At 48.4% G+C, this 15,664-nt stretch overlaps 1 protein-coding gene and 1 long non-coding RNA gene across 3 annotated transcripts; both read right to left on the reverse strand.

Moving 5' to 3' along the window:
* Positions 1–1,595: 1,595 nt before the first annotated feature.
* LOC139826635 (S-adenosyl-L-methionine-dependent tRNA 4-demethylwyosine synthase TYW1-like) lies at positions 1,596–14,402 on the reverse strand. 2 transcript variants are annotated; one of them, XM_071802988.1, is made up of 4 exons: positions 14,285–14,402; positions 13,647–13,731; positions 12,665–12,859; positions 1,596–2,763 (listed from the first exon to the last, which is right to left on the reverse strand). In XM_071802988.1, exons 1-4 carry the CDS (start codon positions 14,308–14,310, stop codon positions 2,608–2,610), a joined length of 462 nt encoding a protein of 153 aa, XP_071659089.1. In that variant the 5' UTR covers positions 14,311–14,402; the 3' UTR covers positions 1,596–2,607. The 2 variants fall into 2 exon arrangements, with proteins under 2 accessions (XP_071659089.1, XP_071659090.1); XM_071802989.1 differs by lacking the exon at positions 1,596–2,763 and adding an exon at positions 11,347–11,509.
* Positions 3,844–6,858, reverse strand: LOC139826636 (uncharacterized). Its single transcript, XR_011736780.1, has 2 exons — positions 4,534–6,858; positions 3,844–4,390 (listed from the first exon to the last, which is right to left on the reverse strand). It is a non-coding gene; the product is annotated as an uncharacterized lncRNA (long non-coding RNA).
* Positions 14,403–15,664: the final 1,262 nt, after the last annotated feature.

Genomic DNA, 15,664 nt, shown 5'->3' on the forward strand with positions numbered 1-15,664 from the left:
ATGAGTTCTCTCCAGACCTTGGGGCCGTCTCCAAGGCTTTGAGCATGGGTGGTGCTTTTAGGTGGGGATGTGGGAGCATGAAGGCAGCTGGCGGGGTGGCGAGCATCGAACCACAGAAGGAACAAGAAAAGATGCTGTGGGGCAAGGAGGGAGAGCCTTGTCTTCAAAATCACCTGGTTGTGAAGAACAACCAGTGCTGGGGTCTGTCTGTGGCCTCTTCCCATTGGATGCTCTTGGAGGAGCCACTGAGTTTCTGAGCTTGCCACCTGTTTTGAATGAAGCTGGAGCTGCGTCCAGCACCGCGTGGCTCCAGACCTTTCTGGGAAGCCCCAGCAGCTGGGGATGGGCCACAGCAGCGGCACTGCCAGGCCCTGCAGGTCAGCCTGGGATGCTGGGCAGGAAGAGCCAGGGCTTGGCAGGAAAGCTCCCTGTGATGCCACCAGCCCTCCAAAACGTGCTGGCTCCCCCTGGTGACACCGGCACAGCGGAGGTGTTAACTCTTTGTTTCTCCTTATCTCTTTGAGTTTTTCTAGTTTCTTTCTTATATCTCCCCAGGACTTTGTTACAAACTGGGGGGGTCCACTCCTTGAGTCCATTTATCCTTCGCTTTTTCCTTGGATGAACTTCTCTTCATCCCAGAATTCTAGCACGATCCCCCCCAAGAGACTGTTGGGGAGTCCAAAATTCTAACATGACCCCCTCTACCCCCGCAAAGGGACTGTCAGGGGGGCACCTGCAGCAGGTCGCTCCCCTTCGACCTCTTGTGGGGATCAAACCCATGAAACCTGGCTCACAACGTGGGGCTCAAACCCATGACACAGAGAGTTCTTCACTCGCTTTGTCCCTTCAGTGGCCAAGCCCCTCGCAGGGTGTTGGAACCCCACTTAGAAGGACTCCGCGCTCGCTTTGCAACCAGGTTGCGTCTCAGCCAACAGCAGTCACAGTCACACTGCCCGACCCGGCGGTACTTACAGTCCATTCTTCCCATCAGGACCTACCCGACCCAGCAGTACTTACAGTCCACTTTTCCCGTCGGGACCTTCGTGCACTCTGGATTACGGGTAAACTGCAGTATTCAGGGGGAGCGAGCTCCATTCTTTCCCTTCCGCTTTAATTTTGAATAATGTTGGTAGCTCTCCGCACAGCCGAGTCCAAGGGCCACTATTGAAGTGGGGCGCCTCCCTTGAACCTGAGGTAACACAGAGCTATCCAAGGTTATCATGTTGAGGTCGCCAATTGAAACAAATAACTTAGGCTTTTTCTATGGATAAACAACGTTTTATCCAATTCCTTAATTGTATTCCTTAAACACGTGTTCATTAGAGCAGAAGCAAAACAGCGCTGGGTGAGTGGGGGATTCGCTCCGGCCAACACGCGCACCTTTTAACAATAAGAAGTGTGCTTAAATACAGTAAGGTGTTACATATTCGTAATGACCCCAGGAACGCCTCTACAGATTGATAAGCTTTCACGCTTCTTATTAAAATAAGTCTCAGATAACCATTTCCACAGTCTCCTCCTTGACCCCTCCCTGTTACGCCTGCGCAGTGCCATGAAGATTGGGGAGCCCCGGAGTCAAAGATGGGTCCTCATGGAGCGATGATCAATGCTCGTTTTATTGCAATTCTGATTCTGTTCTACAGGGTTAGTCCAGGGTAGACGCGACATATGACACATCATAACTAGCTACAAAGTAATGTTCACGCGGTACAGCAATAGCACATCTTTGTTCTACAAGACAGCATACCTTTGTTCTATAACCTCTTTTCGTGTTTTACTTCTTAATAAGTTTCTTTCTATTGATTACCCAAGGACAAATCCTTGCCGTCCGACACGTACGCTGGGTTGTGCAAGTGGGACTGGAAAAGTACTGAGTGCCCTGTTTCTTCAAGCATATTCTCTACAGTGTCACTTGGTGATTTTGAGGAGGGGTCTTTGGATGAAGGCTCCTTCAGCTTCGTCACAGTGAACCTTTTACCTTTGGCTCATTATGCTGAATTGGCTGGAACCCAAGCTGCCAAGTCGACCGAAATCAGAATGGCGCCCCCTTTTTGCTGTAAATCTTGGCTATCTCTTCTCCTCAAGGTTACAGCTGGTGCTGTGAAACTTCTTCTCTCGGCATTCAATGAGGTTCTGTTTATTTCCTTAACTGGTTACATACAGCTCTAAACTAGATATTCATTATGTGGCTTAAAGTGCTAGTTCGTTAGTAGGCCCTTGGAATGTGGTTGGGTAACCCTTAAAATGTTAGTTCCCTCTATCAATATAACTTCATAAACAAGTTTCATAACTTTTTGCATAGAACTTAACCACCTTTTCCTTTTTCCAGGTTCAGAGCCTGTGCCTCATTTGGTTATATCTGTAAACACTGAACATCTCCTCAGCAGGAATCACAGCTGCATTTCTCACAATCATGGGCAGCTCTGGTGCCCTTCACGCCAGAACCTGGGCCACATGTGGCAGCGACGGGGGGGCTGTAAGACCCTAAAGCCCATGGCAAGCACAGCTGAAGCTGCACGGCTGCCCTGGGCAGCTCTTGCTGCTCCCTGGGTGCTCCCCCACAGGATGCCCCCTCCCTCTGGGCTCCACGCTGCTATCGTGCTGCCCTCAGACCTGTGAGAAGATGAGCAAGTTTAAGGAGGCGCATTCCAGCCTGGCAGAGGACATGCGTGCAATGCAGGAGGCGCATTCCAGCCTGGTGGAGGACATCCGGGAGATCCAGGAGATGCTTGGCCTGGTGAGGACAGGGCTTCCCTCCAGGATCTGTGGGAGGAGATGAGCAAGTTTAAGGAGGTGCAGTCCGGCCTGGCAGAGGACATGCGGGCCATGCAGAAGGCGCGTTCTGGCATGGCAGAGGACATCCAGGAGATGAAGGAGACGGCTTGGCCTGGTGAATGTCCGCTGGTGCCCCGGGAGGGAGCTGGGCCCTCGTCCCCTCCCCACTTCTCTCCCTGTCAGCCTGTGCCCCTGCCCCACGGCCATCGGTGTCACCAGCATGAAGGGCAGCAGGAGGGAAGAGTGGGAAGGGTGTCCCAAGAGTTGCTAAGGCACTTTTGAACTAGAGAGCCATGCAAACAGAACCATGGGCAGGGAAGGAGGGGAGATAAAGCTCTGCCCGTGCAATTCAGCCGCAGCACAGCCCTGGCCAGCGTCCCCCTGCCTCGTGCCCTGCTTCATTTGGGGTCCCAGGCCAGGGCGTTGGGAGCGGGGGCTCCCCTGAGAATCGCACTGGAAGAATTTTCTAGGTATTATTTCTAGGGTGGGGTGGAGCACACACTGCTGGGGAGGGCACTGGCCCTTGAGAGCCTCTAGATGGTCTTTTCTCCCCTCATTTTTTTAAAAATATATATCTAAAGTATAAAAATCCAGAGAGAAGGAGCAGCAGCACAGAGGTGGGCGCTGGGTGGGGGGGTTTCTTAATGCTCCCTCCCACCTGCATCGCTGCAGTGGGGCGGGAGAGGAAGGGGAGACAAATAACAAAGCAATCAATGGCTGGAGGCAGCTGTCGGCACCCGGATCATGGCTATGGGGGCACCCTGGATTGGGGGCACACAGCCACTGGGGCCCCTGCCTCTGCATGTCCCAGACCCCTGATGAAGCCCCCAAAGTGCTCCCCTCCTCCGGCTCCTGAAATCAGCACGGCTTCTTGCACAGACGCCCGGGGCCCCCTCACCCGTCCTCCCTCCCTTGACACCCCCAGGGCCCAGGGGGATTTTACAAGGTGATGTCCCTCCTGTCACTGCCACTGCCGCTCATGGCCCTTCCCAGGGGAGGGGGGAGCTGGGGGGGTTTTAGTCTTCAAATCAATCTTGCTTATAAAAAGAAAACAAAAAAACAACCAAGACAGGTTGAAGGTTCATTATTAATGCAAAAATAAGAAAAATAATTTAAAGAAACCCCCACTTTTTAAACCCCAGGTCCCCCACGCTCCGTACACAGCACAGGGACTGATCCACTCCCCAGCTCATGCGGTTCTGACTGGGCAGGCCGGGCTCCATTGATGGATCCTCTGGTGTTCACCAACCGGGTACAACTGCTCAAGGGAAACCCCATTGTTCAAGGTTCCACCACCCACTGTCCTTCATGTGTATTTTACAGCTCCATTTCCCAGAGGCTGGTGCCCGGCAGGGGCTGTGATCCACCCACGCAGTGCCACGCTCTGCCCCACGTGTCTGAGCTTGTTTCAGAAATGAGTCCCACTGTGAGACTCAGTTCTCTCTGGGTGCTGTGTCAGCACAGCCTTGCTGTCCACGGCCCAGGACAGTGCTCTGGGCAGTGGCATCGGGCACTGGGCATCTTTCAGCCATCCAGTGGTTACTTCCACCATTGTCAGCACGTGGTGTTTACCTTGGCAGGTTTGTGGGAGTGTGATCCAGTCAATCTGCCAGGCCTGCTCAGATGTGTATCGAAGCCACCACCCTCCATCCCACAGCAGCTTTAACCGTTTGTCTTGTTTAATTGCAGCACAACAGTGTCCGTAGTGAAGCCCACCCCTCGATCACGAGCCCGTGTACGTGTTGCAGCTCTGATGACCTGAGCCATCAGGGCTCACCGGGCTACCAACAGTTGCTACTTCGCATCCACCTCAGCCACTTCCATTTTAGCAGCGGCATCGCCCTGCTGGTTGTTTTCATGTTCCTCAGTGGCCACATTTTCTGGCCCATGAGCACCTGCGTGATGGACTTTTCCAAGCAGGCTCTCTAGCCTGGCAGCCAGAGAGGCTGTTTGAAAAAGATGGACTCACTTTGAAGCTATTGTACCTCTGCAAGCAGAAACCACCCATTAACGCACCTCTTAGCACTTCAAAAGGGCACGACATAATTTAAAGTGATGAGGGTTAGACACCTCTCCCAGCGCACAAACAGCCCCCGGCCTCGGTCATTCGCAAGACAGCGACCCTGCAACACAAGGCGTTTTGCAGTCTGCGCTTCAGCAAGACGGAACCCGTAACTGCGGTGCAGTGCATATTTCAAGGGTGTTTTGGCGTTGATCTGTCAATGCCAAAGAGCACTCATGGTTGGTACCGACAATTTGAGGCAACAGGCTGTATCTGAGGGGAAGAGCACAGTGCAGCCACGCACTTGAGAAGAAAATGTGAGACGAGCTCAAGAGTTTTCCGCGGAACATGCACCAGTCCCCTCGTCCTGCCAGCCGAGAACTCGGTGATCCCTCATTTGACTGTCCAGTGTGTATTAAGGTGACATTCAATCGTGAGGCCACACGGGTTGAACTCAGACAGGCCGTTCGTGCAGGTGACAAAGCGTGCAGAATTTAGGGATGCGAAGTTACAGAACGTGGAGGACGCAGCTTCTGCCGCGTTTGATTTTTAGTGGTGAAGTGACGTTTCGTCCAAGTGGTCGTGCTGCCTGTCACAACGTGCACATACGATGATCGGAGAATCCACATGGAACAGTAGAGCACAGGCATAATTCTTCAGAAGTGAACATCTCAAAACCCCCCACACCAGAAAGATTTTTATTAGAGAGGTCTCACGATCGTAAGCCCGTATTTTATTAGAGACTTGTCCCAGCTGCCCGCAGAATATTTCATTTTTAGTAGAGATGCAGTGCATCCCCCTCCCCACTCCCCTGGGTATTATTTTTATCAGCTTTTGCTTTATCCCCTCCTATAATGGTTGCTCTGTTCCTTGAGCAATGCTTAGTGCTGTGGAGTCTTGGAAGAAACTTTGAGGGAAAATGCAGCACAGGTATAAAGTATCATTGACTCCAGTGATGTAGTGATTGACGTGGATACCTGCTGGGGACCAAGAAGGTGGGGAGATGCTGGTGGTGGTGACCACGAAAGGAGAAGAAGAACAATGAACATGAAAACTCAAGAAATGAGACTTCCCTGAACCACAGGTGAGATCCCAGAGGAGGAGAGTTGAAGGGCAAAGGAGTTCAGGACAACTGGCAGTTTTTCAAACCCTATTCAGTGCAAACGGTGCCAATAATAAAGCGAAGATCGCAAGCGTAACAAGAAACCAATCTGGCAGAATCACAGGCTCTTCTGCACCCTTGTGATCCTCCAGCTGAAAATAAAAGGAAAAGCACAAGAAGACAGGGTCATAATCAGAAAGGTCAAGGCAGAAAATCAGATAAAACTAACAAAGGACATCCAAAAGGGCTAACAAGGAAGAGCCCAGACAGGAGTAGGGAGAGGACAGGTCAGAGATATTTAATCTAAATGCAATGTTTTCACTTGGATGGTTAAACCCACACACATACACACCCGGCTGAGCCGCTCACCAGGGTCCGCACCCATCTCACCCCACCGACCACCTTCACATTTCCTCCTGGAAAAGCCTCAGGTTGTTACAGTGCTGGCAGAGCAGCACAGAAAGGCACCAAGACTTCATTTTTACCATTCACAGGGGCATGAATTAGGTGTATTCTCTCATGTCCTGTCCCTCACCCCATCTAGAGGGTTATTTCAAGAGCTCCTGGAAGACAGGCAGGCCCAAAGGTCAAGAAACCAGCAAATAATCTAATCGGAAGGAAACAAGGAAGCTTGGGTCACAATGTATTAATTCTGGAAACAAAAAATAAGCAGATTGAAACACTGGGAGAAGAGATTATTAACTCAGCAGAACAAGGACTGGTGGCTGGAGATGGACAGAGACTCTGAACTTTCAGGCTCAGGTCCTGAGTTTCACAAACCTGCAGTGTCCACTCCTTTAATATCATAAAATTTATATTTCCCTGAAGAATTTAGGCCCTTGAGTCAAGTTACTTAATGAGAAGAAACTTTTGTTTTAATCTATGTTTTCAGTTTCTTCTTAATTTTTTTTTAAAAGACCTCTTTAATTAGCCCTCCTGTTACTCATCTCTTCATTTTGCAGGGCTTACTGTGATTGCTGGCTTTTGGCCACACACTTATTCAGCTCATCCGAACAGAACTTCAGCTGTTGCCTGTAAGTTAGAGCTGAACATCCAAGTACAGGTATAAACACCAGAAAGTTACAGAAGAAGAAATATGAACCAATTTCTTTACAGGATATCTCACTCTGTCTGGTTTGCCGCCTCCTCAGACGCAAAAATAATAAACCCTATTAATTTAAGTCTTATTTAGCTGTTCCATCTCTCTGCAATAATTGATTGGGCTTTAGACACTCAGCCAGAAAACACAATCAAATCAGGTTTGCCTGGTGACTGCGCCATAGCAGTGCCAGAAACCCCCAGTCCCCACACTTGCTCTAATTGATTAAAACATTTGGTCACTCGCACATTTCTATATAGACAATTAAGCTAAAGAGACACTACAAACGCAGCAAGACCAGCTGAGAGCAATAATGGATCTTTTCAGTCTATTTTTCTAGGGAGAATTATGACTTAGCGATGTTGCAGTAACTAAAGCGGGTTTTGTCTCCCCTTTGCTCCCGATGCAGCAGCCTCAGGAGCTCAACGCTGCACAATCGCTGCCTTGCAGGGAACCACACCAACGAATTATCTGCTTTTCCTGCCCTCCAAAAAAGCTGCCACGTGCTAAATCTGCATCTGTTTGGCATCTATCAGGGCTGTAGCACTTCCAGGAATGAGGGGGAAGGGCTCCAGTGCAGAGTCAAGCCACATTTTTTACAAATACCCCCAATTTTCTGAGTCTGTTTGGATGCTGGCTCCGCACGTGCCGGCTGGCACGGGGCCAAAATGTGTCAGTCACAACCAGGCAAACACAAGGATACCCAGTTCCCAGGAAAGTGGCTGAACTGCAGCATTTCTTGCCAAAGTGATGCACAGAGAACAAACAGGCTCCTCGGACTCTTCCTCAGAGATCTTGGGGGAGCTGCAGCGGTCGGAAACATTGGCAGAATCTACAAGTGTCAAAAGCCTAAAAGAAGAGATCCAGAAAAAGAAAAAGAATTGCAGCCGCCTTATCTGCAACTTTGTGCACACGAGACAAGAACGGTGAGGCATGACATTTGTATTAAAAACATTTTGCCAACAGTAGATCCAGACTATCACTTCATACGTCTCCAATGGCACAGGTGGTACCTGCTAATAGAAGGTAACGTTTATCCTACCCAGTCACTGGTCCCTGCAGTTCTACATTCAGTCTTGCGTGACTAAGAATCTGCAAACGTGGTTTAAAGCAGAAAGCGTACAGCTAGTCCTGGCTGGAGGATTAGTAAGCTGTGCTGACATGCAACCAGTAGAGAGGAGCGTGGGTATGGAATTCCTGTCTCCCTGCACCAAATCAAATGACCAGCACAGCTCACAGCCACACAGAGGCTGTAACACCCCAACCACAGGGTCTAAAAAAGAAACAACAAGCAGAGAAAGCTTCAGTTCTGCTTTACATCAAGCTTAAGGTGTGCATGATGTGAGACTTGAGATGAGTGTCAAAATTAACCTTTAAGTCTTCCTCCTCAGTAGAGATCTGAGAAGACAGGCAGCTGCAGTGCATATGGAAAATCCAGCAGCTGAAAACCCATTTCACCTGCAGCAGGTCAATAGTCATAGAATCATTTTGGTTGGAAAAGCCCCTCAAGATCAGGGAGTCCAACCATAACCCACGCCTGGCACTGCCCCATGTCCCTGAGAACCTCATTTAAACACCTTTTAAACCCCTCCAGGGCTGGTGACTCCAGCACTGCCCTGGGCAGCCTGCTCCAATGCCCCACAGCCCTTTGGGGAAGAAATTGTTCCCCACATCCAACCTCAGCCTCCCCGGTGCAACTTGAGGCCGTTTCCTCTGCTCCTGGCGCTTGTTCCTGGGGAGCAGAGCCCGACCCCCCTGCCTCCAAGCTCCTTTCAGGCAGTTCAGAGATCAGAAGGTCTCCCCTCAGCTCCTGTTCTCCAGCTGAACCCCCCCAGGTCCCTCATGAAGTGGTTTGGGATGGAAGGGACCTTAAAAATCATCTAGTGTCCACCCCCCAGCCATGGGCAGGGACACCTTCCACTGGACCAGGTTGCTGAGCATCCCAACATGGCAAAAAGTCCAGAAGAAAACCCAAAGACACCTTCCGGCACAGATCTCTACACCACCAAAAACTCATTGCAAGAAAAGGCTTGGAAAGCATACACAAAAAGGCATAATTACAAAGGAATGAAGTAGAGCAGTGGTTGAAAAATGCCCAGAAGTCACAAGAAAGACTCAGCCATCCTCCTCCAAAAATGCAGCCACCATGAGCTCGGTTATAGCCCATCTGATGTCACACTGTGCTTCACAAACTCCTCAACGACCTCCAGAGGGCTTTTCTTCTGAGGAGGGAAATACACAGCTGGCAAATCAGTGTGGGTCTACCAAGCAACCTCCACAAAAGCCCTGGGGTTGGAAGCAATGATTGTCTGTTAAAGCTGAAACATTTCGGTGCAGAAAAGGGAGCTTCACAGCAGGAGATCTTTACAGGGGGAAAAAACGTCCCAGTTTCCCGCTGTTTTACAGGAGTGTGCCGGAGCTGAAGGTCAGACACAGCGGCAAATCCATCACCACCGACTTCAGGAGCATTGGCTGGAACACAATTGCTGCACTTGAGCCACCACCCAAAAGAATGTTCTGACTAAAGCGAGAAAATGTCACTGTTGGTGAAAGGAACCTGTTCAAATTATTTCAGCGTTTTATACCAGAATAGAAGTGGAATCCGGGCAGCGGAATTTTTCAGTTTGCCCAAGTGCGACAGGAGAAAACTCCAGTTTCATTCCTAGGGCCGCTCAGTCTTTGAGAAACCCTTGAAAGGCCACCAAGAGCTATTCTTTAGGCTTCCTCTTTCCCTTAAAAGAAAAGAAAGCGCTGGTGAAAAGTATAAAAGGCTTGAGATTTGTGGAAGGGTTTGCTTCCGTGAACTGAAAGCAGGAGTGAGAACATGACAGGGGATATTACAGGGCTCTACTTGACACGCAAAAATACTGCAGTCGTAAAATGGATGGAAAGCTTGGTCTTTCCGTGATGCTGCTTCAGATCCTTCTCGTCATACAGGAAACTAAGAACACCTTGGACATTTTTAACACGTAGTAAAAGCCTGCTAAGGTCAGTGAAAAATGCAGCTGCTTCAGCAGGCAAGCCAAGCCGAACCTGGTGTCAAGAAAACGAGACTGGCAGAGTTCAGGGCTGGGAATGCCAGGAGCTGTAAGAAATACCAACCTCAACAGCTGAGCAGAAAAGAGCTAAAAGATTGTTAGGATCTGGCTTTTTGCCTAAACCCAGATGCCCATTTTAATCCAAGAGCCCCTTCTGCTTTGCAGCAGGGGACAACAGGAATAACAAAAATTTCCAATACATAAGCGCATAATTTCTTGTCAAACTAAGCCTATGATGGGCTGTCGAACATTTTCACCGGAGGCCACAGCAGCCCCGCAGTTGCATTCAAAGGGCCGAATGTAATTTGAGGATTTGGCCCACAGGGCTTGTGTTTGTTATTTGCATCGTGCTCCTGTATCGCCGACTCTGTCTCGTAACACAAAAGACATACTGGCTTTTCCTCCCTGAAACACAAACACGTATTTGCTTTCCCATCTATCAATAAATCGCCTTCCTTCCGCATCAATCTTCCTCTTACTGGACATTCTGGGATTCAAATTGCTCCACCAAAGACGGTAAGATGTGTCACCTAAGTAAAAGATCTAGATGATACTTTCACCTCCATCAACTAGTACTGAAGAAAAACCAAAATCCTGGACCTTTCACAATAAGCCCCGTGGTAAGTCAGAACGCTTGCTGAGCCTGTCGCAAAACATCTGCCATGAAGATCTCACATTGGTGACCTCCACTAGTGGCAACCACGGCAAACCGTGTCTTACGGAAGTGAGGCCATGGGTATCGACCACACGGCAGCTCATCCCATTTCAATCCCTCCCCCAAATCTACCTGCAAGTTCTTGAGAGCTCCTCTCACCCAGGTGAGATGGAGAAGAGACATCCGTCCCTCAGCCCAAGTAGATTCACTAATTCCTACATTGGCTTCGCCATCCCAGGCTGCTCCCTTGAATTCTTGAATTAGATTCTGGAGGAACTGTTACTCTTTTAGCAACTAATTTGAATGAAAAATACCTATTGCTATAATAAAAGCATTCTGAAACTAATAGACACTGGCAGATCATCTTCTCAGGCCATTTTGTCCATTAACAGCAGCTGTGTCACGCACCTGTGCTGTTAGATTGCCCACAGAAGAATTCGGAAGACCTATGAAGATGTCACATATTTCCTTATTTGCAGAACAGAATCTACAATGATTATTGAAGTGTATCACCACTATCCATATAAAATAAATGAGAGATACTCCATAGATAGTGTGAGGACATCACTATCATCTGTATCACACTTGACTGATGAGTTCTCTGCCCTTACCTGAAGTTTGAGGCCAAACTTTTGCCAAGAGATTTTAGATTTAAAACCCATCACCATCCGCCAGAACAATCCTAAGAAAACAGAACTAACCAGCCACCTCCAAAAACCATCTTCCAACTGCTCTTGGACACTGCACCCAAGAAAAAGACCAGCAAGACAAAATCCCCTCAAAGGGTCCCCACGGGGAGGTTGGGAAGACACAAGAGCGCACGCAGTTCACGTTTGGGCTGCAAAGCAAGCAGAAAAGAAAAATCCAAATAAAACCACAGGATGGGACTCGAGAACAGGTTGTGTCACAGAAGAACCAGTTTCCCGGTCCCAGCTCCCCTGCCAGGGCCAGAGCAACGGGACCCTGGGCTTTCCCCTCACACCCATCTACTCTCCCCACGAAAGGACATCTGGGTTCCTCCAGCGCCCACCACAGCCCAGCCTCATATCCAGCTATCGCTCCCAATAAATCATTTGGCAAATCAAGGAGCGGTTAAAACTAACGATGGTGAACAACCCACCAGAGCACAGGTCTGTGCTGACTTTACAGCAGCAGGGAAGTCTAAAAGACAATCAATATTTTTGTACCCATAAAATAAGAGGACACTGAAGGAATATCTGTGGAGTCACACTGGGGGTTTGTTTGGGGTTTTTGCTGCTCTTGGTTTTAGTTTGGGGTTTTTTTTTTGGTTGTTTTGTTTGTTTGGGCCCATTTTGGTTTTGGTTGAGTGCCTTTTTTTCCCCCAGTCATCTTTCCTATGAGAACAGCAGCTTGAGCCTCCCTCTAAGGCTGAAGAAAGATTTAAATGTACTTCCTGGGAAAAAGAAAACCACACAAAAAACCCACCACCCAAACTTTGAGCCCAGCAGGAACTGTTTCAAGCAGCTACAAGCAACTGCAGAAACAAATAAGAACGTGTTAGGCTGTACCTACTAATCACCACAGGAGACACTAATATGAAAAGTGCTTCTATCTGCATTTTAGTTCCTGACACCTACCTGAACAGATTAAATTACTAAAGCGTTCACACAGCAAAATGGAAGCACTGCAAATAGAACCCAGCCAAATACCTGAACCATCAGCCTCTCTCCAGCTCTGTGTTGCTTGCAGGCACTTAGTTTGTGCTGTATTTGTATTTTTATGCAAGACTGAACACTGATGGAAAGGGAATCAGCATTTTCTCAGGCTGCAAGATTGGCTAACAACCTCCTTTCCCATTTCAAGGGGCAGCACACTTGCTTCAAAACTGCACTGCCTGTGCCCTAAACCCAGTCCACACAAAGGCTGCAAATCTCACACAAGCTACCAGTTATCATTCAGTTTTGGAGCATTTTGGGAAGCTCAGCCTTTCAGCGGAGCAGAAACTTCAGAAAGGTGCAGAGCAGATACTTACAGTGTTGTAATGATCGACATAAACCGCATTTCCCAAGCCAAACACAGCGTATCTCAGGCCTTTCAGATACGTTTTCCCAAAGCGAAAGTCACGCGCTGCCTCTTCTAACCCCTTGCAGAACCACGCTGCACTCTCGGTTGGCTGCCCGTCAGTGTACGTAGCTACCAAGAACACACAAACGTTCCTGCCGGTTGTCTAATAATATCAAGAGAATAGAAGAGATCGGTGCATTTCTCAGAACGCTTCCCATTAGTAAGACAACTGGAACACATGGGGAGTTGGAAGAAGTTAAAAGATGAGGTTTTTTCTAAGTGGGATTTTGGTGTGGGATGCTGCAGGTGATAACCCCAACAGTGGCGAACGGCCATCCCCCCTGCAGAGACGCCTTAAATTAGCCAGGAGAGATCAAACTGTCTGTCTGCTGCTTCACAGAGGTGGTACAAGAGAACAGAACATCTCCCTTCCCCACCCCAATTGACAGCTTCTTGAGCAGACTCTTGCAGCAATCAAGTTTCTCACTGATTCAAAAAAACAACTATCAATATTCACAGAAGAAAAATGCCTCAAGGATTACTCCATCTAAATATGACCAGCAAGGAGTTTTTAGCTTATGAGCCTGTGAAGGCTGCAAATTGTCACCATCTGCTTGTTCTGGCTTTGAACCCTTCCCTGGGGATACAGAGACAGAACAGAGGGACCTGGTGCAACCGCTCTCACTGAACTCACACCTGAGTTACAGAACCAGCTCATACCAAGTCACTGTCACCATCAAAATACTCTAGGCAATCCTCTCCTAGGAATATTCAAAATTTAGGTGTTTTCTGCTGAGGGTTGATGGGCTACACTTATACAGAAGGGAAGCGACTTTTAACACACAGCATTGGGAATTTCCAGAATAATAGGAGAGAAATACAAGGGGAAAAGAGCCTTCGCAACACAAGGAAAAGCTTTTCTTTATTAGTCATATTTATAAGGTACTTACCTCCTCTGGATCATAATCTCCCATGCTGATGACTTCCACAGGCAAACAAAGTGAAATAACGGCTTCAGCCAGACCTCTGGCAAACCTCCAAAAAAAAAAAAAAAATAGGAATTTATCAATTGCTTCAACCCAAGCATGGTAGCGACCAAACAACCCCCCACACGCCCAGTCACAAGACACCTCCCACAACAGAAAGAACAAAGACATCCGAGAACTGGACACTGGACCTAGAATTCCTCATGTTAAGAAAAAAAAAAATCAAGTATATTGGCTGCAAGAAGAGAGTGACATGAATTTTAATGACTAATGATTTCACATTTACACACACCATTTTTTTCAAAAGCACCTAAACCAGTACTTGTCTCTGAGAAGACCCGCTCGCAACTACGGGTACGGCAAGAGTAAACTTTAAACTTCATCATCAATGTCTCTACTGCATGCGCCATTTAAAGCAAGTAGAAAAAAATGTTATTTTTACATAATTTTACGTTATCTTTCATGTTGGGCAATGACTTCTCATGAGCTAATGAACTTTCTGATGTTTACACTGTGCAATACTTCTAAGGCAAGCAACAGACTTGAGTCTCAATATTTCAAATTACTTCATGTAGGTGGGGAAAAAAAAAAGTAACTGATACCTTTGCTGTGCCAGTCTGAGACCCATAGAAAATCTTTACTTTGCCTCCAGGGTGGCTGATCCATTTACGAGTTTGTCTTCTATTCCTTCAGAAGAAGCTGGATTCCCATTGGATTTTTCACCCTAAGAAACAAGCACCACTTCTCATTCAATCCCTTTTCAAAGTGATGTTAACCCCATTCTCCCAAAACCACTTAAAACACCTATCCTGTGAACAGACTCTCAGCACTAATTAAATGAGGCTATCAAAGCATTTTAGCTTCTCACACCCAGAGAAAGACACAACCACGTCTCTGAACTAGGCCACGCTCCAATAAACTCAGGTCACACGCAGCCGGATCCAGCTGAACGCAGGAACCTCCCAACTCGCGCAGCAGAACTTTGCTCACCTGCGCAAGGAGCTTTTACCATCCTGAACAGCCTAATCCCACTCCCGTCCTAAAACCAGCCCAACCTCATCAGTAACATCAATGGAAAGAGGAACCCGAGAACTCCAGCACAAGTAGAGTGATTGATTTGCAGTGACAGAGCAACCCAGGCTGACACGATCTCTCAGTAACGACGGGAGAAGCGTTCAGCAGAGAGCTGCTCCAACATCAGAGCAACGAGGGCACCGAGTCACCCACAAACATGAGACCGTCCAGGCTGCGGATTATAACCCTCAGGTGCACTGAACTGTAAGGAACGTTCAAGGAAGAAACGTTGTTTTCACAAAACTGGGGAGCTGGCACCTGACCCCCGCGAGGGAAGGGACCGAGACACATCAGACTGTGAATCCTGAATGTAAAACAAAATCTCTTCAAACTAATCCCAGAATGCAAACTGACACCTGTATTTACAAGTTAATCTAGAGGGAAGGACGGCCAAAGAGCCAGGAACCCATTTTTAAATAGATCAATAAGGGAAAGGGTGTTGTTCGGATTAGATGAATGAAATACGTAAACTGAGGCAGGTGTCGGGTGCTCTGTAAACCCTGAAGAACCGACCAGTGGGCAACAGGGGAGGGAAATTGCACCCAGGGTTTGGGGGGATATAAACGGGGGCTTTTTGCCCTATTATGCGTGCCTGCCTTTAGGGAGAACACCCGGTCTTGCAAAATCATTAACAAAATGTGCTTTGCTGAGAGATCCTGCCTGGGCCTGTTCTATTGGCAAGGTGATCGTTTCCTACACGACCACACCTGGGCTCCGCAGTGACCCACGGGGGGGCCCACAGTGGGGCAGCACGTGTCACTGCACCAGTGGGGACCGTCACCCGGCAGCCACTCGCCTCCACACGCAGATTTCGGGGCCTTCTTGGACAAAAGCACTTCCATCTTCCCTTGCCTTCTTTCTGGTTTTGGTGGTGAGGAACTGAACGATGATCCAAATGCTGATCCCAA

The sequence above is a fragment of the Patagioenas fasciata genome, assembly GCF_037038585.1.
Source record: "Patagioenas fasciata isolate bPatFas1 chromosome 19 unlocalized genomic scaffold, bPatFas1.hap1 SUPER_19_unloc_1, whole genome shotgun sequence".
In the NCBI taxonomy this organism is placed as follows: Eukaryota; Metazoa; Chordata; class Aves; order Columbiformes; family Columbidae; genus Patagioenas; species Patagioenas fasciata.